The sequence below is a fragment of the Coptis chinensis genome, chromosome 7 (assembly GCF_015680905.1).
Source record: "Coptis chinensis isolate HL-2020 chromosome 7, ASM1568090v1, whole genome shotgun sequence".
Lineage (NCBI taxonomy): Eukaryota > Viridiplantae > Streptophyta > Magnoliopsida > Ranunculales > Ranunculaceae > Coptis > Coptis chinensis.
In genome coordinates, this window is record NC_141462.1 from 81,581,165 (window position 1) to 81,605,183 (window position 24,019).

A 24,019-nucleotide genomic window follows, 5' to 3' on the forward strand; every position below is an offset into this window, starting at 1 on the left:
CTGCTGGTAACCGATAATACCAGTCTGACGCCCCTCCTTTTAAATTGGTCGGGAACATCATGCATCTCAGCCCATCATACTGCGACTCTTGCCATAGCGGCATCTGCTGCCAGAAATGATGGATGTGATCCGCGGGGTCTCCTTTACCGTCGTACCTCTCGAATCTAGGCTGATTAAAGCGCTTTGGAACCTCCAAAGCCCAGATGACGTCCGCTAAAGGGTTGCGGTTTAGCCCAGCCACCACCTGACTAGCTGCTCCTTCACGACTCTTCGCTTTCTATTGGTTCGCTTCCCTATCCTTGTCTATCATCTCTTGCACCTGTTCGATTGTCAAGCCGGTCACTGGGTTTTCAATGAGGTTCGGCCCATCCTCCTCTCTCTTCAGAGCTATCACTTGCCTCTCTGCCTACGCCTACCTCTTCTCTTTCCCTTTCTCTTCTCAACCCATCATTCTCCTCTCTTAACATCCCGATCTCTTCTCTCATGAGTCACGTCTCTTCTATTTCTGGCTCCTCTCTCATGTCTCCTTCTTCATCAATCATCGCCTCTAGTGCCGGTTCCTGCACCGCCACTCTCGTCGGTCTGCCTACCCATTTCTTAGGTGCCATTTCTACTTTGCTTTTGTTCGTGGTCCCCACAGACGGCGCCAAATGTATGAAACTAAAATCTCAAGCCTGCTACGGTTCTCTTCTTCTCACTTTCTTTTTCTCTCCCTCCCTGTTTTCCTCCCTCTTTTCTCTCCAATCTCGCCTCCTTTTTCTATCTTCATCCTCTTCTTTTTATACTCCTCCCCTTCCTTTCTGGACCATCCATCTATGTCCCCATCTGACGGCTCTCCTGTTTGCCGTACCTAGGCCATGTCTGCCATCTAGGGTTCCGTGGCTCTGTTATCCTGCTCCCCAGGGTAGCGTATTAAGCTGCTTTCCCTTCCTTGTCCCGCTGACTTGGTCTTCACTCCTCTATTGAGACACCCCAATCCAGACCGTCCATTCTTCCCTCCATCCTTCGGCCCGTCTTATAGTCGTACCAGTGCCACGTCCGCTATCTAGGGTTTCACGGACATGATCCCATACATCCTAGCCTTCCCTGTTACATTGCATCCCCCTTTCATCTTTGACCAAATCCCGTGTTATATAATGGACCACTACATTAAGCCCGAGTGCTGACTGACAATAATACTTAACTTATTTCATGGAAAATTAAACTTCACGATTATGCTCCCAAGCTACTACATGATGGGACATGTTGGAGAAATAAAAGGAATGCATATAGGTCTATCCATTATTACATAAAAATAGAAAAACGAAATAAAATAACAGTTAAAAAGGACGGGGAGGGGAAAGGAAAATCGACTGCATAGAGAAATAGAATGAACATTGAACTGTATATATATAGGAAACTAGTGAAACATTTTAGTGTCAATATTTGCTCAATGTTATCATTTTCTTGACAAATACAATGACAATATTTGTCAGAGAAAGGAAAGAATTTCCATTATCAATAGAAATACTAATGATAAATTTTCAATAAAGGAAAAGAATTTCAGTAATCATTAGCAAATATTTCCATTAAAGAAAACAATTTTTGTAATCATTACAATTATATATACAATTTTCAGATGAAAAGGTAGTGGACTTGTGTTGGTACAAATATATACCTCAGTACCTCACTACGCGTCTACACGTATGTTTAGTACATTATTCTCCTGTCAAAATTAATATTTTTTTCCTAGAAAGCACTATTACATCAACTGTTTTTCCACGACTCTTTAAAATGTTATTCACAAATTAGACATTATCCCACGAGAAAACCGAACGGTATCTGTAAATGTCTGAATTTACATTAAGAATTAGGACTTAGTTTTTAGCTCTTAAGATGAGGGAATAAAGAGGGGATAGTTCTATTTGGTGTTAATGGCTGCTCTTCATGAGTAAGAAGATGCCTACATATCCAGCATTGTGTTAGTGAGACTGGAATCAAGTATAGTTATTGAGAGTGAACATCGGATGTGTGGTACTGATGAGTACTGATGTGAGAGGCACATGGGTAGCAGTTGTAGGTCTATCTGAGTTGGTATAAGGTGTAATAATGGTGTTCTCTGTAATGATGGTGGATGGTTGTAATGGTGCATGTATTATGGCGGGAAAGGGACTGAAGGATAAGTTGGTAATAATAACAGTAGTAGGTGATGATGTCACGAGATGAAGTCGAGTGACGAGTCATTGAGCTGTTGAGTATGCGAGTGTTCTGATATAGCGAGTGCGATGGGCGTTCGTATATCTGGGGGTCGCGTTATATTGAGGGAGTCATTGTGTGTGCACATTGCGTGACTGATGGGATGTCCCTTACAGTATCAAACTCAGTTTTTGTTTTAAGTTTAATAAATTAAACACGACAATTATGTATTTTCTTGGCATATTAATAATAGATTAGAACGAATGATATCTTCGTTTCTAGGTGATGACACTGTCATATATTTGAACTTTTTCTTGCCGTATTTTTAAACTTTTGTTATTGTTTAACATAACAAACTCGGGCACTCTAAGACCACAGCCTATTAGTCCTATTATAGTATTACATCAATTATCAGTTGGTGTGGGAGTTGTTACCTAGGAAACACTGGTAACTACTTGAAGAAATGAGTTTTTTAGGCAAGCCAAACCTTATTAGTGTTTTGAACATCAATTAATTCGTCAAATAGTTTAAATTCAAGAACGAAACTCTTATCATAAAACGCCATATCTAAGAATTATAGTAATGATAAAACGATAACGATAAGGTTTGGTGTATATGATTGCATTATAGATTGGAAACTTATTCTGAATTTGTTTGTCCATGAATGTTGGAATTAGTAATTTTAGATCTAGGTATTTTAGTTAAATTAGAGTTGCAGGTTAATTAATTAGAAAGTGATGTGATTAACAAGTATGAGTTTCTATTAGGAACCAAGTTGATATTGGCAATACAAATAAGATTAGAATTGGGTTGGTATTAGAAGTTTCTAATTAATAGCTTAGTAGGAATTAGTAATTGAAGAAACTATATATCTGTGTGAGTGCCTAGACATGTACATTAGCTTAAGAAGAAGTGTGAGAATAATAAAAAATATGCATTGTTGAAAATAGATGCACCGGTATGAAAGAGTAAGTTCTTTTGTTTATCAAGTTTAATATAAGTTGTTAAATTGATATAATAAAGTTTATTTAGTTCAAGTTTGTCTTCTACACGTATTATTCGATTTTGTGGGTTTGAATCAAAGTTTAGATTCTACAATATACCTGAAGCAAACAATAGAAGAAAATGAAATTAGAATCCATAAACACAAAAAGGAGATATACATATATAGTTATAAATACATAAAGATTTTTTTTTTTTTCGCTTGGTGGAGAAAAGATATATGCTTATTGAGATCTGGGGGCTGGCTTGACCTTCTCATGCTTGAGGAGAGAACGATGGCAAACAAGGGTTCTAAGAAATTACCTCGACTAGTCGACCTTTACTCTTCAAAACCCACCTTTTAAATCCGCAAGAATTTATTGTAAGTCTTATTGGCATTCTAGGCTAGGCTTCTATTTTCTGGCTTTGGGCTTTGGTTGTACCGGCCATCTCCGTGGGGAGATCTCTCCACAAACTCATTGACCAGTTCTAGTTACGGCCATTCATTTAATTCATGTTTTTTTTGTGTGTGTAAAAGTTGTTTTAATTCATTGACTAGTGATCAACTTCCAAATGTGTGTTTATTACCTTTACATTACTGCATTACAACCTTTCTTACGCATAATAAACAGACAACTCATATCTTTTACTGCATTTTGTAGGTTACAGGCCATTTCATACCACTTATCATAAAATATGCATTTTAGCACCAAAGGGAGCTTTATTAACGCTTCTTATAAGGACTCAAGCTGCTATGAAAAAGTGTTGAAAAAGTCAAAGTCAAAGGTCAAGAACTCAAATCTAGAAGACTGAAAGTCATGTCCTTAACTCAGAAGACTGGAGATGGATGGTTGATAAGAGCCCAAAACTGTAGTTTCAACCCCTTAATAGTATTATATTTAGGCCAATTATGTTTATAATAAATAAGAGTTTGTAATGTTTTTGTGTTTTTGTGTATTTCAGGTCTTAGAATCAATTATGTGAAGAAATACGTCATTTTTGCAAGAGAAAGGAGTTAAATTGCTTGTTAGAGAAATTATATGATTAAATCCCAAGTTTCAAGGAAAAAAAACCTTTTTAAAGTCTAGTAAAAGTTAAAAAGGCAAAGTCAACGCGGGTAGAAAAAGAGTAGAAAAGTCAACAAAACTTCCGCATGCTGTATCTTTGGACTCAGACCTTAAAATTGGGCCTATTATATGTCAAAACGACCAGATCGGAAAGAGATTTCTAATAGTCTAAGCCTTGACCCAATCAGAATAGTAAAAGTGGACAAAATAGGTATTCCAGTAAATTCCCGCAGAGAAACCTTTTTTAAACGTAAGTAATTAGGTTTTGGGCTTGATTTAGTGGCCCAAAACACAGCTCCAAAGCTCATGCATGAAATTATAAACCTAACCCTTTCCTATATAAAGAGGGTTAAGGCTTAGCAAAACTTGGCTACTCCTATCTTTAAGTTTAGTTGTAAATTAGGGTTCTCTCTCTCTCTCCCTTTTCTTTAGTTTAATATAGTTTAAGTAATTAGGGTTTATAATTATAACCTCTATAAAACCTCCATTAAAATACCTTCAAGTTATTATTATTATTCAATTAAATTGTTTCTCTTTCTATTATGTCTTCTTCTCATTCTTTTATTTATGATAGTCCCATGAATCAAAGCTAAACTCCCATTAAAGGGAGTTTGAATGAAGATTTGAGAGGACTTGATTTGTTAGTATAGATTTGTTGTTTAGGGTTTCAAGTTTAGGTTTTTTTTACTTAGAGATAAGAACCCTTTTCTTTAGTTTAATATAGTTTAAGTAATTAGGATTTATAATTATAACCTCTATAAAACCTCCATTAAAATACCTTCAAGTTATTATTATTATTCAATTAAATTGCTTCTCTTTCTATTATGTCTTCTTCTCATTCTTTTATTTATGATAGTCCCATGAATCAAAGCTAAACTCCCATTAAAGGGAGTTTGAATGAAGCTTTGAGAGGACTTGATTTGTTAGTATAGATTTGTTGTTTAGGGTTTCAAGTTTAGATTTTTCTTGACTTAGAGATAAGAAGAGTTTAACCTAAACTAGATAATAGTGAGTTTGCCATGAGAATGGGAACAAGCTTTCTCTCATGCTAATTAGTTTATGACTAGAGATATTATAAAGTAATTAGAGATAATTAAAGGTCTAGTCTTTATATTTTAACCTTGTGTGAGAATATCTAGACTAGGGTTTTCTATATAAATCTATGCTAACATGTTAAGAAATTAAAAAGTGTATTTCAATCTCTCTCTATTCTTCTCCATATTTTATTCAAGTCATATTCAATTGCTTTAATTAAATTAGTATAAGTTAAATTCATATATTTAGTTTCGTAGTATAAATTCGCATCCATAAATATTGTTTTCACTACTGTTTTCTTGTGTTTGATTAGTTGAATTTGTTTAAGTCTAAAGAGTTAAGAGTGGAACGATTCCATACTCTATATATTGCATTAATATATATGTGATAGTAGGAAATAAATAATTGATAACGTAAGAATAGGTTAGAGAAATCTAGTATTGTGTTTTTACGGTATATCAATGGTATTGTCACAAAAGAAAACTTGTTCAAAACCTAGCTTGCTCAAGAAGAAAGAGGAAAAACAAAAACAAAAACAAAAAGGAAAAAGGAAAAATGAAAAGTAAAAAGCAAAAGAGTGAGGTGTCTTGATTGTAGAGGGAGAGGGCAAACCAGTCATTGTAAAAGTAGGAATATAAAAGCAAAAAGTAGGGAGAGAAAACATTATCCAATTTTTGGTTTGACAACAACCCAAAAATTGAGATCAATTTTATCATGTTTTCTTAGGTAGATTTACATTATTGCATTTTATTTTCTTATATTGTTATTTTTCTTATTTCAATCTATCTTGTTTTCTTGTTTTCATTTCATTTCAATACTAGTTTCAAATCCTTGTTTTCAATACTTGTTGTTTTCAATCTTTTCATTCCAATCACTTGTCTCTACATTTCTTTTCATTCAATATCAAGAACACTAGTTGCACTCATTGAAGTCATCAATGAGTATAACTTGGTGATAAAGCCATCCCCTTTCCTCTTCATTATTTCATGTTTTAATCCTACAAATTTAATATTTTCAATACTTTCCTCTCTTTAAACACTAATCTTTCCATACTCATTAGAAATAGAAGAAAAAGATGAATAAGAAAAGTTAAAAAGTTCTTTGTTTTCACTCATCAATAATCATTCCTTTCACTAACCACTATAAAACAAACATCAACTAGTTCTAGTTACACTTACATAGAACGTACACCTTAACAAATTTATCGAAAAAAGATTAAGAGTGCATTAACTTTGTTTAATCGTGATATCTGGTTACTACTTTTAGTTACAGGAGACAAATTACTTTGTTGCTTATTGATTTGTTTCTCCAAAATTAATGTAGAACAAGTAGAGATTTTAGAAGAAAGAGATATGAAAATCTCGATTAGTAGAGAAGTGAAGAAGAAAGGTAAGAGATTTAGATGAACAAGAACAATAATTAAGCTAGCAAGAAGAAGATGAGGATTATGAGTAGAAAAATAGATAATAACAAAGATAACTTAATAATTATGAGACTTCTTGAATAATAATCAAATCATAATGGGTTGACTTACAAAATACTAGAGAAACCATATTTATAGATATGGTTTCTTAGACTCTAAGCAATGCAAAATAGAAACTAATACTAATTCTAATTCGACACAAATTAATAAATAACTTAACTCCTAATAATAGTATTCTAGAATCATCTAGAACATAGGTATTTTATCCTACATCATTCTCCCATTCTTTGAAACAATGCGTCTTCGAGTTGAAAATTGGAGAAAACAACCTGCGTGTTTAGAAACTAGGTTCCCATGTTATTTTCCTTTGAAAGAACTCACCCTTGAGTTATACATGGGAATTATAAGAGCTTCATTTCTAAATGAACTCAAATTTTGTGGAGATGATCTTTATAGTATGTAGGTAATATCCACAAAAAATTAGAGTTGAATTCATTTTCTAGGTGATGTTTTACTTATGTTTTATTTTAAATTATTTTAAATGTGGCCAATAAAAGCCAAATTCAATACAAAATGTGGCCCAATAAAAGCCAAATTCAATACAATAAAACCCAGTCCATGCTCGTGAGCCCACTGACCAAGGCCGAAAATACCAACCTATATATACTTACCTAAAATCCGAAAAGCAGAAAATTTAATATTTTTTAATGCTCATATAAGCCCGATAAAAAGTCCATGCTCAGATATATTCGATATATACGTTTACAACAACACAACTTTTCTATATATTTGATATTCACCGATATAAACGATATATGTCGATATTCATTGGACGAGGAATTTTCGATATATTCCGATTTTTGATTTTTTTAACCAATTCAAACAACTTCCACAACTTTGTCCACTTTCAAGTTCGTTCGCAAAACTTCTATCAACTTCATATCGTGTGATGGTTCTCCAGCAAGTTCTCCAACTTCACCCCACGACTGGAATATTGAAGAACGAGGAAGCAACTGATCACCGATCCTATCTATAAAATCCAACCTTCATCACTCTCCAAAATTACGCATCGAGACTTGATCCCAAAACAATATAACATTTGGGTATGTAGGCAACTTCAAACCGAGGTCCACTCTTAACTCTCACCAACAACCATCTCCTTCGCAATCTCTTCCGAAAATATCACTTCCGACCCAACTGGTGTTTTTTGACAAATCTTATCGAAACATATTTGGCGCCGTATGTAAGGAATCATTGATTGGTTATTGAACAAAGAAACTTTTAAGATCGGGTCTCTCTCTCTTGATCGGTTATTGAACAAAGAAACTTGTAAGATCGGGTCTCTCTCTATATATATGTTATTTAATTTTCTTTTGAAGTACTAAGAATATATGCCATAAAACCACATTGGCGCTAGTGGAGCATTGCTTAAGCAGACTATGCTACAACTTTATTGATGATTTAGACCTGTCTAAAACCAATATAATTGGCAATGACAACAACTTCACTTAATTTAGTGGGAAGGACAAAAATTACTTTTAATTGTAACAAAAATGTATGACCATGGGCTATCAGCCTACCACATGGCGACGTCCTTCGACCGACATCTCAAAACAATTTTTGCACAAACTCTTTTTCCCTAGTCTATTTTGCTCATCTATCTTCCAAAAAAATCTAGTGCAAACTCTAAAACTACTTCTAAATTTTGTGAGACATGTCTAGTTCGAGCAAAGACGTTGCCTAATGATAGCACAAATTTTAGGCTTCATAATTTATGATGATGGGCAAATTAGGCATCTAACTTAAAACTAATTAATAAAGTGGAGAGACTCCATGATCTATATATTTGATGGCAAGACTTTAGATACCGGATATGAGATTATATTTTCAACATGCCTCATACACGTATTTTGCGTCTAAGATGTTGACAATTTTAAACAGGTGATGTGGAGTAACATAATCTATTTTGCAAGGCTTTAGAGTTTAGACACCCAACATGAGATTATAATCTCAACATAATAGCACCTAAGGTTTGTAATGGCAGTCAATCTATGTTTCACACTTAGCTTGTCCTTAACAAAATTGAAACAAATGATCTTCTGCAGCCGAACCGCAGAGGTAAAACCAAAAGAAGTATTATGTGCATTAGAGATCAAAATATTTTGTAGCTCAGTCTCATTCCAAAAAAATCCAAGTGCTAAAGGAAAGTATGATCGTATGTTATCCACATAGTAGCTGAAAGTGTTGAAGTGTGGATTTGGAATCCAAGGACGACATTTGTGTACAATATGGACCGAAAAAATAAAGAAATGATATAGGGAACATTTTTTCTAGAGTAAGCGTCACACCATAAGTGCCAACGAAACAGTCTACACCAAGATTCCAAGAACAACACATTCAGACGTCTTTTTTGTTTCTTTGCCGTCAATTTTTCTTTACAAAATTATTTCACAGGGCGGCTTGAATTAAAATACCACGTGGCAATTAATTATTGACTTATGGCTGACGTATCGATGGCTGAGAAAACAAGTAGTCAAAAGGAGAACCCATCTTTCCTGGTTTTTCTGCTCCTCCACGGCCGTGGGACCACTTGTTTAAAGGTTCCGTAGATGCTAGCCTGCATTACAATTTACCAGTAAAATTAACATTATTAAATTAATACTTAGTTAACAACTTAACACAGTATTTTAAAAAAAAAATTAACACAGTAATATATTTACTTATGCCTATCAAAATAAACTACAATAATTAATCAATTATTCATTGAGACTTGAGACTTTTGAGAGTAGAATAGCTGAATACACGTCTCTCAAAATATATCCAAATTAAAAAGCAATTTTTAACTCTATCAAGTGCACCTTTTTAATTAGGCTGCATTACAATTTTACAAGTACGAACACGTCCTTTTTTTTCACTTGCTGATAGTAACACAAATGTTGAAATATAATCGAAGAATTGTTTGAACGCAATTTTTTATTTTTGATGTATTTGTGCTTACGGTTTTATGACAAAGACGAGGGAACAAAGTAAACACACCAATGAATATTAACTGAGAACAGCAACTAACATTGAGATTAAAATAGAAAAACATGGTAATACCATATTGGTCGTAATAATAGACTGATATATATATCATATAAAGGATGATGGCCATGATGACGATAGTGGTGGTAACTGGTAAGATCATATTATTGATAATACCATCAACAAGGACAGGGAACTCCCTATCAAGTATCAACTTTATTATACACGACCTGGTTGAAAATTATGCCTACCTGCCCCAATCTAAACTATGTATCATGACTGACAGCCAATGTTACAGAATTCATAAACAGAGAAAAAGTATTCAAGTAAAAAAAGAAAAAGAAAAAATATTCAAGTGAAATAAATACACATGGTCTCTAAATTTAGCATTTAGGAGGTGCCGAATAACAAAGTTGGTAAAATTTGTAGATGATGATACCAGAAGTATGGGACTCGAACCCCGCCAACATCAAAGAGTTACTGATCTAATTTAAAATAGGCTTACCAATTAAAAAAACAAACTTAGCATTTAATCTCTAAATCTTCTCCTAAAAATGGCTACTTATTGCAGGTTTCATGAATTTTATCACATTAAACTTGCTTAAAAAAAAACCTATACCAAATCACAATATAAATTTTAAAACATTGAGAAAATTTGTCTGATGAAAATTGTTTGTTAAATTTACTTACCCACAAATGGCTATGAGGCCTTGAACTAGACGACAAGTTGAACAAGCTCCCAGTCCTTCTAAATCTTGTAATCTTAACCTTTGTAATATCCTCAGAGTCACCAGCACCACCAAGGGATGAAGGACAAGATGAGATTGCACAACTATCCTCACAAACTCTTGTACTTCTCTTAGTACTTTTTCTCCCCCAAGCAGCAAAATACCCTTTTTCCTTGCTTTCTCTCCTCTTGCTAATAGAACCCAGTTCCTGAAATGATGCTAAGCGTTCTCTAGCAAAAACAGCAGAATGAGATACAGAACGTGCAATATAAGGACCATCTAAAACAGTGGAAGGGGAGGGCATATTTGTACTTTTCACTTCAGATAAGAGTCTTGGGGGAAGCTCTAAGCACCTTGCACTACTTGGCTTGGAAAAAGTGGTAGTGTTTGTAGTGATGTTTGTGGTGGTATTTCGAGGTTTACCTGGCGCTTCTTCCCAAAAAAATGGAATTGAGGATGGTGGTCTAAGTGGTGGTGTTAACATGCCTGGTGGTTCAGGCTCTTGGCTTGGTAGTGAAAAGTATGATATCTTTGGTGTAGAACTTGGTTCAGGAACTGCTTCAAATCCCATCTTTCTGTCCCTCTTTCTCAAAGTGGATATGAGTCTTAGGTGCGTGTTTATAAAGGGATAGACGGAAGGTATTGAATGTGGAATAAAAACGCTCCAAAACGAATGAGTTCACGTGGAAAGCCGGCCTTTTCAATATCCCTTTTCTTTGTTTCATTTGGTCTTCTGAATGACTAGTTTTTATAGATGTGTCCCGTTTGTGATTTTGCAACATGCTACTATAATATCCCCACTACCCTTCTTGGTCAATACTATAATGATGTCATTGTTCTAAGAAATTGATCAACTTATATCAGCAATCATTCTCCTGGCAAATGCTACTTACCAAATGATGGGCATTATTGCATTATACAAAATCTGTTTTGGGCCTTAATATCTGTTTCTTTGTTGTTGAAATTAATCTTAAGAGAAATAAAAAATAATATTCAACATAGGGAATGTGATTTTTGTTAGTTGTTATTGTCCAAGACAGAGACTTTACAAGCATCATTTCCCCTTCCCAGCTGCAATCAAAACTACCGTTCATTGTTGAAAACACTATAGTGGCATTGACTTAGTTTTTCCTTTCATTTCTTTAACAAATTGCGTGAGTTTGAACCTTGGCTTGAAAAAAACAAGAAAAAAAATAAGTCAATATATACTATCCTTTGAAGGTGTAGAAATGTCTTAGGTAAAATCAAGAGTAGTGTGGTGGTAGGATCCGGGGTATGGGAGATCAATGGTGGGATGAACTCAAAGTAACATACGCTGTGGAGGTGCGGTGTACAAGATCAGACCGCGGACTCATAGGTACTATACGGGAACCCTACACGTGGAGAAAAGAAGGCGGAGAGATAGAGGGACAGATGGATGACTGGGATGAAAGGGGAGAGTGGTATAAAGAGAGAGAGAGAGAGAGAGAGAGAGAGAGAGTAGGCTTTTTTTAATAATCAAGAGAGGGCTAGACCTAGAGGGGAGGAGAAAAAGAGAGAGGTAGTAGTGAGTGAGACACAACATTTGGTGCCGTCTGTGGGGACCGAGAGATCAAAGCAACGTAAAGATGGCAACAGAGGGAAATAGGGGTAGGCAGACCGAGAAAGGTGGTGGTGCAGGAGTCTGAGGCGAAGATAGTAAGTGATGAAGGGGGAGATCAAGGAGAGGAGACAGCTGCTGATTCAGCCTCAGAAGAGACGCGGCTTATGCAAGAAGAGATTGCGAGATTGGGAGATGAGAATGATGCACTTGATAAACGTAAAATGAATAGTTTTACTCACAAATAAGCGATGAAACTAAAACGCAAGTAAAACTAAAACTTGACTTGAGTGTGTTATTTATCAAAGATTTCTACTCACGATTCTATCGAAATAGAGTTGGAGTAAAAGATTCATTCCACTTCTAGTTCCTTAGTATTCAATGTTTTCTACGACTATCGGTCTATCCAAAGTTAATGAGAGTTTTACGAAATTATACTACGATGCAAATTATACTAACGAGATACGATAATTCAACTACGAAATACTAAATTGAATCTATGATAAGGAAATTAGGGGGATTGATTCCACTTTAACTCGACTTAATTTACTAACGAAGAATTGTCATAATCCGAATTGAACTACTTTCGCATAACAATTGGTTCTTCCTAATCCCTAGTTGTTCATGGTAATCTCTACCAACTAACATCTAGCATGTGAAACAATCAAACTCATTCTCATGGTGAACTAATCATTTTCTAGAATAGAATGGAAATTACGATAACTCTACGCTAACACAAATCAAGTTTTTTCAAGGCTTCTTCAATCCCCTCTAATGGAGGTTTAGCCTAGAATCATTATGCTATCATTTCCTAATGGAATTAAACAAGACATGGTATAAAGATTCTAACTTTGCTTATTTGAATTCAAATGGAAACTACTGATGCAAGATTTGATTAAAACTAATAATGACAAATGACTAAATCTAGAAATTGAAACTACAATGATTAATGAAATGAAACTATATTATGAAGAACAAACTACTTTGTTGATCTAATAAATAAATAACAATTGATTCAAATACTAAATTAAAACAAGATAATAAAAACTAATTAAATGGATTCTCAAAACTAGATCTAGGTCTCTCTAATGGTTCCTTGCTACCTCCAAACTAATTCTCCTTAAGAATTAAGTCTTCTCCTTTGAAACGGAGGAGACTAAATCCACATTTTCGTGCATGGGCTGAGGAGCTATGTTTCGGGCCAGAAAATCGAGCCCAAAACCCAATTTCTTCAGTCCATAGAGGTCTTTTCAGTTGGATTTGACTTCAGCAGACTTTTCATTTACTTTTGCTCCTCTGATTGGGTCAATGTTTGGACCATTGAAAAGCTCTTTCCGAGCTGGTCGTTTTGACATAAGGTAGGCTCAATTCCGAGGTCTGAGCCCAAATATACGGTATTCGGAAGTTCTGCTGACTTTTGTGTGTTGTTTCTGCCCGCGTTGACTTTGACTTTTCAGTTTTGACCGAGCTTTGTAAAGGATTTTTCTCCTTGAATCTTGGCCTTTAATCACATAACTTCTTAGCAACCAACCCTTGCTCCTTTATCTCGCCAAAGTAACACATTTCTACACATAATTGACTTCAAAGTCTGAAATACATAAAAACACGTAATCAGCATTAACTCTTATTTATTACTCGCATAATTGGTCTAAAAGTATTATTGTTAAAGGGTTAAAACTACAGTTTTGGTCTCTTATCAGCACTCAGAAAGGAAAGAGAAACGGCGGAGGAGGAAGCGAGAGCGGAAGCAAGTGAGGAATCTGATAATAAAGAAAAGGGTCCGGACCTCGTTGAGAACTCGGTGACCGGCCTCACGATGGAGCAAGTTCAAAAGATGATAAGCAATGATCAGGAGGCGAACCTTCAACAAGTGAAAGCCCAAATTGGAGCGGCTAGTTAGGTGGTGGCTGGCTGACCTTGCCTCTTTTTGTGTCAGATGGTATATGGATGATGTTGATGGTCGTTGAACAAAATATAAGCGTATCAAAATCTAATTATCCCTCAATAAGTAAAGGATGAGTAGGGTATTGTTCCACTTTTAAGTGTATGTTTATATGAAGGACAGGATTGGAAAGGGGGTTTGAGGGATTAAAAACTATTATTATATATTTTAGATTCTAATGCTAAACTAAACTAAACTAAACTAAACTATTGAGAATTTATAAGAAAGAGAATTCAAGATATTAGAATCCACCAATACTTTTGATTCAATAACCTTTTGCTTCATGGTTATTCTCACAAGTAAACTACAATTAGGCAATCGAGCGAGTGCTGATACCCTCTTGGACGAAACATCGTTAACGAATAACTCTACTTAAGGTTGTTCCCATGTTCATGTTACTAGTATCTTCTTTCCTTTTATGTGAGCTTGGGTAGCTATTCAATGAATCACCATCTAAGGCAAACATAAGGAATACTTTCCTTACTCTAAAACAATACACAACTAGAAGAAAAATAGATAATAATAGTATAATATTCAATTATAATAAATAAAACCATATTCTAGCATTATATTCAATTGCAATAAATAAAAGCATGTTACTAACAAATATTTAATTGCAATAAATACAACCCTAAACTAGCATGATATTCGATTGCAATAAATAAAAACCTTAATCTATACTTCCATCCCCGGTCTGGGCAATGGAACAAATAACTACAAACACAAAGAACTAACCTGATTGAAGAACACCATGAACTAGAAGAATCATTAAACCTTAAGCACCGGCTTCATCTTCTCTCTTGAAGGAGAAGATTAGCCTTCCATAAAGAAGGAAGAACACGAAGAACGAGAAGAAAAAGAGTCGAAGAACATAAGACTAGAAAGACTAATTTATTAAGACTCAGCTAGTTAAAACCGATATTTTATTATTAATCTCTCTCTGCCTCAAGTTATGGAGACAAGAGTATAAGTGAATTGGCAAATTACATGAGGCACTTAGGTCCTCTATTTATAAAGGTTACAATGAGCTCTAGAAGCATTCCAAACTGTCATTTGTTTCCTAATACAAATAAACTTCTTTCAGAGTCCAACTTTGTCTCCAAAACTGAGAAGGAATTGGCTATAGTGTCGATTCATGCGTCTGGACACATTATTCATGAATGCCTCGGACATTAACTTCATTTTAAGCAATGCGTCTGGGCCTTTCGATCCATCGTCCCGGATCGTTAGCCGATTTTGTCTCTTCTGCTCTATCCTTTTATCCTCTTTTGCGAGCTTTGCTCCGAACAACGAATCCTTTGGCCTTGGGCTTCCAAATAGGCTTTAAAATAGGTCCAAGTCGCATATTTAATAGCTCCAATTCCTTGGCCTTCTCCATGATTGTCCACGGGCTTCCCATGTGATCCTTAATGCTCCGAATTGCTCCGTTTTACCCCTTTTTCTCTAATATTCTACAAAACTCTCTTTTTTACCTGTAGAATCTTAAAACATAACTTATAAACACTATTAGTCCACTAAGATGGCTAAACAAGAGTTATAATCGAGGGTTAAATTGCACTTTTTGAGCACTTATCACAACTCCCAACTAGCCTTTTGCTAGTCTCTTAGCAAATAAGATAAAAAAAAATAGATAAGTGATCAAAATCACATCCTAATAACAAAAATAAAATCCTAACTCATTTTCGCAGGCATCGCGATTGTATTTACCATATGCAACAAGGCTTTAAACCTTTAAGTTCCCCAAAAAAGACGAGTTATAGTCTCGTGAGGGTTTTCAGGTGATATACCCACAAAATCAATCAATAGCATGTTCAAGAATGATAGTATTTTTCAGAGAGAGAAATTCCTTACCCACTTAGTGCTTACTCCAACAGGCGGTCTCTATTGCTAACTACATTGCTGCAAAGACTCATAAATTATGATGGGAGATAGTAAAAATTGACAAAATTCTTAATCAAGGCTTATGTGTGTACTTAGTCAATCTCTTATACTCTCCTATCCAAGAAATGGAATCCCTAGTTTACCTTTAGACAGATAATCTCGACTTTCAATCCTCACCGGTCATACTCTCAGAAAAGAATCTCTCAGAAGATGGTCTACTATTTTACCTCATGTATGTGGGGAAAAGAATAATGAATACGAACATCCCACATACAACCTTGAAAAATGGACTTCTGGATGAAATTAGTCTCATGGAAAGAATGTCAATCACATATGAAGTGTCGGGTCCTTCAAAAAAAAAAAAAAACTTTAGCATTCTCTCACCTATTCTAGACTTCGCACTACCATCTTTAAAATGTTTGAACAATAAGTCATGGGTTTAACTTGGTAACTTGGCTTGGGTATTGGTTTATGAAGGAAAGCAGACCAATAAAAAAAAGGATTCAAAGGTTGTTTCAAAACACTAGGGTTTTGCTTCATTATTTGGAAGATTTCTTCAAATTCAGTATTGCAAATGGAGAGAAAATTCTTCCTTTTGCAAATTTTTCTTAGCTTTTCCATCCATTATGTTCAACTTCTTCCCTATTTTCTTCTTCTTCTTCTTCAATTTTTTTTTTTTTAACTTAGTGGTATATCCTTGATTAGTCAAAAAAAAAAAACGGATATGCTTGTTTTCCACTAGATTAAACTTTTTTTTTTTAGAAATTAGAGTGATGGTTTTCATTGTATCTAAAGTCCAAAACAATAGTCTCGATATTTCCTTGTAATCTTCCTTTTGTGCTATTTCTTCCTCTTTGTGCCCAAAAAAAATTCTCTCAAAAACATATGGGTATGGCTGATAAATATTTTGGCTATACTCCCTTGTCCGAGTTTATTTGGAAATTAATTTAGTAAAAGGTAAAGGGTTTTATGAAAGAAAATGGCTTATTGTAAATGATTAAAGGCTCAAAAAGGGTTTAAACATGATGGTCCTACTAGGTGGGATAAAGGCTGAATGGGTTCACTACTTGACTTATCAAGATGATACTCTGTTTTGAATAGACTACAAGACCTCATGGCTATCTCCCCAGTTGATGTCGCGAAAATGAAATTGATTAACCAAATCAACATCCAATAACAGGTTAATAATGAGACTATATATATTACAACGACATAAAGAATCTAGTTTTAAAAAAGATGTTGAGTCACTAAGACTCGGATTTTTTGAGAAGAACTTCTCCAAAGAATGGGTATAAAGCTCAAGTCTCACGGGCTAAGTCTAAAAAAATTCTACTTCCGGTTTACTAGGAGTTTAAATCTCTCTTCTAGCAAAAGTACACAAAACCCACCAAGTACTATGGTGGTGCCTTGATAAAGAATTCTATCAACAAGAACTATGTCCGAGTATAATAAATAGTCTAAGCGGTAATGAAATCAATAATATCAACTATCTATCAAACTCAACACTAAGCAGTATAGAATCTATATCCCAGACTCATAATTAAAATTCATTTTTCTCATGCTACTGATATAGAAACAAAAATATTTTTGTTTTTGAAAACTAATTTTTGAAATTCATTTCTCAAGTACTTCTCAAGTACACCCTCCCCCAACTTAACATATGCATTGTCCTCAATGTATAGAAATTAAGTAAATGAAATGAATGAGAAAAAGGGAAGATGTTACTATTGATGCCGAATATCAAAATTAATCCCAAAAATAAGAACATTTCCTTTTACCAAGATTATTATTTTTTTTTGTTAGGTCTTTTTAAGTAAGATCCCTAAGACTATATATCATGCATTATCAATTTGGAGTGAGGAGATCAGATTTTCTTACCCAAATCTGACAAATGTTTGGAGGACGAGGAGGTCTTACCTTGTGGGTTGTCAAAAATACTCCTTGATATGCTGGAAAGATTGCTGGTGAAGTTACTTCTCTACCTTGAACTATTTCAGGTCTGATGATTATGTGATAGGCCTTGTGGTTCCTATGTGTAGAAGATTGACAAAAATCTTTCTTTTTAACATGACAATAGTATCTGATGTACCCTTTACCACCACAGTGATGATAATGGATGTCTGGCTGACTACAATCAAGGTGGGCGGTAGACTGGTTCACATACTTCTCTCGTTCAGACAATGATGGTGTAGAAGAGGCTTCAACAGTACAATGCTTCTTATCAATATGGTCCACTTTGCTTGAAGACTTCATTTTTCATTTTTTTTTTTTTTTTTTTTTTTTTTTTTTAGATTTGTTGTTTTTCCAAAACTTCTTTAAGTTGATTCTCTAGCAACTGATTTTTCTGGGTAGAAGTCTGTTGTTCATCCTGAAATGTAGAGTTCATCTTCTCAAGATATGATACTCTCTTTGTTAATTTTCCATTCTGCTCACTTAAATCCTTAATTTTCTGCAGAGATTCCAAGAACATGGCTAACAACGCCTCTGTGGTGGGGTTCTCAGGTTCATCACAGTTTTCTGTAGATTGAGCACTCTCAATTGTATCTTTGAATGGGAAAGATTCTTGTATCATGCTATTAAGGAAGTACACCTCTCCACCTTCGGTGTCATCACAATCCTTATGCAACAGGTGAAAGATATTTATGTCCATGGACATCTTACCAAAGTTGATCTTCATTTTACCGTTGTAATAATTTATCAAAGCCTTTGCGGTAGCGAGGAAAGGTCGGCCTAGAATAATTGGAATTTTATCAAAGGCCTCCTGGGTGTCTATCACAATGAAATCCACTGGATAGTAGAAATCGGCTACTTGAACAAGAACATCCTCAACTATGCCTCTGGGAATCTTGGTAGAACGGTCAGCTAACTTCAATGTGACTTTTGTAGGCTTTAGGTTCTCCAGGCCCAACGAATGGTACACATGATATGGCAAGATATTAACACTAGCACTAAGATATAAAAGAGCATTACCCGTGAATTTTTCTCCTATCTTACATGATATTGTAGGACTTCCTGGGTCTTTGAGCTTGACTGGAGCTTGCTGATGGATAATAGATGTTGTTTGTCCAGCTAGAAACGCTCGCTTTGGAACATAAGTACTTCTCTTTATGTTGCATGCATCCTTCAAGAATTTGGCATATGATGGCAACTGCTTGATCGCTTTGAAAAAGGGGATATTGATGTTATCTTTCTCAAATGCCTCCTTCATCTCTAAAAATTGCTTGTCCTTTTGCTTGAAAGCAAAAACATAGGAAAATGTGCCTTTGGTACAAACACATCAAAGCATGTGTTTGCTCTTCTTTCTCTTTGGCATTCTTGCATATCTTGTCTTGGTCATCTTGACAAATGGGAGTGGAAAGGATTTCTCCCATTTCCTTTTCGAACTTCATTTGAAATCTTGACCGATTGCTCAGAGCAATGTCATCATGAGAAGGTAAGTCAACCTTGTTGTCTATTTTCAATCGACCGAGAGTAGTAATCGAGCTGATGACTCGGATCATGGAGGTGATCAAGTACTAGAAGTTGTCCCAATGTGGAATACATCTTCACTCCTCGATATTGGTTCCAATAAGCTAGGTTTAGTGGCTTGTGTCTTTTGAGCACAAAGCGGTGGTGGGAGTTGGTCGACCTTAGCCTCTAGAGACTCCATTCTAGAACATTGACTTGCCCGAGATTGCCGGAGATTGAAATGAGATCGCGTGCAAGAAGCTCTAGAACACTTTCAAACTTCTGATTTTTCTGTGATAGCAAAGTAATTGCATTCTCCAGGTTGGCAGGTGTGGCATAATTTCTCCTAGGATTAGGCACTAACTCTCCACTTGTATTGAAATTTTGTTGAGAGTATAATTGCTGTTGAGGGACCAACTGTGAAGCTTGACTTGTCTGTGGAATATAACTTTGATCTTGAGAACTTGGGGGTCCAGCGTTCTGTCTCCAATAATTGCCTTGAAAGTTATTACCACCTTGGTTGGGCCTCTAAAATGAGTTCACATTGTACTCTCCAACTGATGCATGTTGACAGTAACCAGGACATTCTAGAGTTGCATGGGAAGTGTTCGAACAGACTTCGTAGTATTGGCTAGCTTGCATGATTGGGAGAGATTTAGCTTAAGACTTGTTGATATTGGAGGGATTCATAGAGAACTGGTTAAATTTCTTACTCAGAGTTTCAATGCTGGTGGCTAGGCTGGCCAATGTAGACTTCAGTTCTTGATCTAATTATTCATGTTCTTGGTAACCAAATTGTTTTGGCTCCCCCTCCATTCTAGCTACATCCTCGTTGCTAGTAGTCCATTGTTGTGTTTCTTCAGCTAAATTATCGAGAAAGTTGTAAGCTTCCTCTCCATCCATTGATGTAAACTTGCCTTTGTGCATTGACTATATCATCTGCTTGTTCATCATCGAGAGTCCTCGATAGAAAAAATGAGCCAGTGTGCTCTTGTCATATCCATGATGTGGACATGAGACTAGCAGATTATTGAATTTCTCCCAGCTTTGATGATATTCTTCAGTCACTTTTCCTTTGAAATTGCTGATAGCTTGCTGCATGGCATCTGTCTTCTGGGGTGGGTAGAACTTGTTCATAAACTTTGTTCTCAACTTCTCCCAATTATCTATTGAATTGATCGGCTGTGCAGTTAACCATTCAGAGGCTTTACTTTCGAGTGAGAGCAGAAAAAAATCAACTTGATACTCTCATCTTTGATATTCTGGTTCTTGAAAGTTCTGAGGACTGATAGAAATTTGTTCATGTGAACATAAGGCTGAACATTGTTTGAACCGTTGAACTTTGGAAGCATAGAGATTACTGATGCTCTAAGTTCAAACTGGTTAGCTTCTGTCTCTGGAAAAACAATACTGCTTGGTGGGTCTCCAATGATTGGTGAATAGAAATCACTCAGCTTCTTCCTCTGTTGTACTTGCATGGGTGGGATAGCTTCAGGATTATTGGTGTCCACAACACCTCCATCATTGCGTGCGGCCATTGTATTAATCCTGTCTAGTATTCTTGCTATGCGAAGATGATGAAAACTATCCTACTATGCTTAAATGCAATTAAACTAATATGCAACTATTCTAAATTATACTAATATGCAAAACTACTTTCCTTCAGCTGGGTTGGACTTTGCAGCTAGTATCTCATCCGTTGTCTAAAGCTATCTCTTCTAGGGTTATGGTGAATCACTTGGATTGCTTAAGTACCACGACCCACAGACGATAGTCTGTTTGTCAAGATTCAGACAAGAAACACTAGAGTTTGATGTTTCGTTGTGTTGGCTTACAACTTCAATTGTTGAAAAGGTCCTAAATGCAATTATATTATAAAGCAATAAAACTAAACTATGCTGCAACTATACTAAGAAAGCAATAAAACTAAACTACGATGCAACTATACTAAGAAAAATAAATAGAATGAAGATTCGACTAACCTGGATGGTAGATCTTGTCTTCAAGATGTCCTTCAAGCTTCTTTCTTTCTTAAAAGGATGGATGATGCGGGTAAAATTACCTCAAGATCCAAAATTCTAATCTTGAAAGAAAACGTTAAACATAAACAACTTAAAACGGCAGCGGCGCTATTTGACCTTGCCTCTTTTTGTGTGAGATGGTATATGGATGATGTTGATGGTCGTTGAACAAAATAGAAGCGTATCAAAACCTAATTATCCCTCAATAAGTAAAGGATGAGTAGGGTATCGTTCCACTTTTAAGTGTATGTTTATATAAAAGACAGGACTGGACAGGGGGTTTGAGGGATTAAAAACTATTATTATATATTTTAGATTCTAATGCTAAACTAAACTAAACTAAACTATTGAGAATTTATAAGAAAGAGAATTCAAGAGATTAGAATCTACCAATACTTTTGATTCAATGACCTTTTGCTTCATGGTTATTCTCACAAGTAAACTACAATTAGGCAATCGAGCGAGTGTCGATGCCTTCTTGGATGAAACATCGTTAACGAATAACTCTACTTAAGATTGTTCCCATGTTCATGTTACTAGTATCTTCTTTCCTTTTATGTGAGCTTGGGTAGCTATTCAATAAATCATCATCTAAGACAAACACAAGGAATACTTCCCTTACTCTAAAACAATACACAACTAGAAGAAAAGTAGAGAATAATAGTATAATATTCAATTACAATAAATAAAACCCTATTCTAGCATTGTATTCAATTGCAATAAATAAAAGCATGTTACTAACAAATATTCAATTGCAATAAATACAACCCTAAACTAGCATGATATTAGATTGCAATAAATAAAAACCTTAATCTATATTTCCATCCCCAGGTTTGGGCAATGAAACTAATAACTAAAAACATAAAGAACTAACCTGATTGAAGAATACCATGAACCAGAAGAATCATTAAACCTTAAGCACCGGCTTCATCTTCTCCCTTAAAAGAGAAGATTAGCCTTCCATAAAGAAGGAAGAACACGAAGAACGAGAAGAAGAAGAGTCGAAGAACATAAGACTAGAAAGACTAATTTATTAAGACTCAGCTAGTTAAAACCGATCTTTTATTATTAATCTCTCTCTGCCTCAAGTTATGGAGACAAGAGTATAAGTGAATTGGCAAATTACATGAGGCACTTAGGTCCTCTATTTGTAGAGGTTACAATGAGCTCTAGAAGCATTCCAACCCGTCATTTGTTTCCTAATACAAATAGACTTCTTTCAGAGTCCAACTTCGTCTCCAAAACTTAGAAGGAATTGGCTACAGTGTCGATTCATGCGTTTGGATGCACTATTCATGCGTCTCAGACACAAGCAATGCGTCTGGACGTTCGATCCATGCGTCCCAGACGCGTTAGCCGATTTTTTCTCTTCTACTCTATCCTTCTATCATCTTTTAAGGGCTTTGGTCCAAGCAACGAATCATTTGGCCTTGGGCTTCCAAATAGGCTTTAAAATAGGTCCAAGCCGCATCTTTAATAGCTCCAATTCCTTGGCCTTCTCCATGATTGTCCACGAGCTTCCCATGTGATCCTTAATGCTCCGAATTGCTCCGTTTTACCCCTTTTTCTCTAATATTCTACAAAACTCTCTTTTTCACCTGTAGAATCTTAAAACACAACTTATAAATACTATTAGTCCACTAAGATGGCTAAACAAGAGTCATAATCGAGGGTTAAATTGCACTTTTTGAGCACTTACCACTGGCCTGAATCGTAACCCGTTGGCGGATACTATATGGGTTTCAGAGGTGCCAAAACGGTTCAATCAACCCAGGTTCGAAAGGTATAATGGCAAAAGGGACCCAGCAGATCACATTCATCATTTTTGACAACATATGCCTCTCTGGCAAGAAGCTCGGTATTATGGGCTGTGGTGCATGATGTTCCCAACTAGCCTAAAGGGGACGAAACTAGTATTACCGATTGCCATCGAGGAGCATAAATAGTTTTCAGGAGTTGGAGCAGGCATTTATAAACCATTTCATACATCAGAAAAGGCGAGTGGTGGACATTGTGGCTTTGTTCAACGTTAGGCAAAGATCCGCAGAATCAGTAAGGGATTATCTGTGCCGATTCAAAGCTGAGATATTGAAGGTAGAGAACATAGACGAAATAATAGCGGTAATAGCATTTGAAAGAGGTCTGCGACCAGGAATGGGAGTACATCAGTCCATGGCTAAAAATGAGATCGCGACCTTGCACAAGTTGTATCCACGGGTCGAAAAATACATAAGGTATGAGGACACTATGCAGAAGGATTCCATAAGGTCAGGGAAAGCAGTATTATCTTTAGAGAAGGGCGGGGATCACCGAAAGACAGAGACGTTAGAAAGAGGAAATGGTGGGTACTGCGGATATTCATTGCGGCCAGGAAGAAGTAGGGAGGGAGTTCGAAGGGAGAATAGGGAGAGAAAGCCATACCGCGAACCGGAACAGATGTCATTGAATAGGCCACTAAGTGAGATCTTGTCGTTGATTAAAAATCTTTAGGGATATGAAGGACTGCGAAGCACACCAATAGAGATGCCAAGCAAGGTGTACTGTGCATATCACCAGGTCCGTAATCACGAGACTAATGATTGCTATGCATTGGAATGGTCGATTCAGAGGTTGGTAGAGAAGGAAATGATGAGAGAGTTTATAGCGGGTGCCTCGAATGAGGAACAGGTACCGGCTCAGGGTAGGATATTGGGAACCATCAATGTTATTTTCAGTG

The 24,019-nt window shown here is 35.8% G+C and overlaps 1 protein-coding gene across 1 annotated transcript; it reads right to left on the reverse strand.

The window, feature by feature from the left end:
• Positions 1-8,879: 8,879 nt before the first annotated feature.
• On the reverse strand, positions 8,880-11,196 carry LOC147489293 (uncharacterized protein At4g00950-like). Its single transcript, XM_086570678.1, has 2 exons — positions 10,396-11,196; positions 8,880-9,298 (listed from the first exon to the last, which is right to left on the reverse strand). The coding sequence occupies exons 1-2, from the start codon at positions 11,002-11,004 to the stop codon at positions 9,215-9,217; spliced, it is 693 nt and encodes a 230-aa protein (XP_086426804.1). The 5' UTR covers positions 11,005-11,196; the 3' UTR covers positions 8,880-9,214.
• Between the last annotated feature and the right edge of the window lie 12,823 nt (positions 11,197-24,019).

Bases quoted from the DNA above. Each gene is read 5' to 3' on its own strand.
- LOC147489293 (XM_086570678.1), bottom strand. From the start codon at position 11,004: ATGGGATTTGAAGCAGTTCCTGAACCAAGTTCTACACCAAAGATATCA. The intron at 9,299-10,395 runs GTAAGTAAATTT...ATTGTAATGCAG, and splicing joins GGCCTCATAGCCATTTGTGG to GCTAGCATCTACGGAACCTT.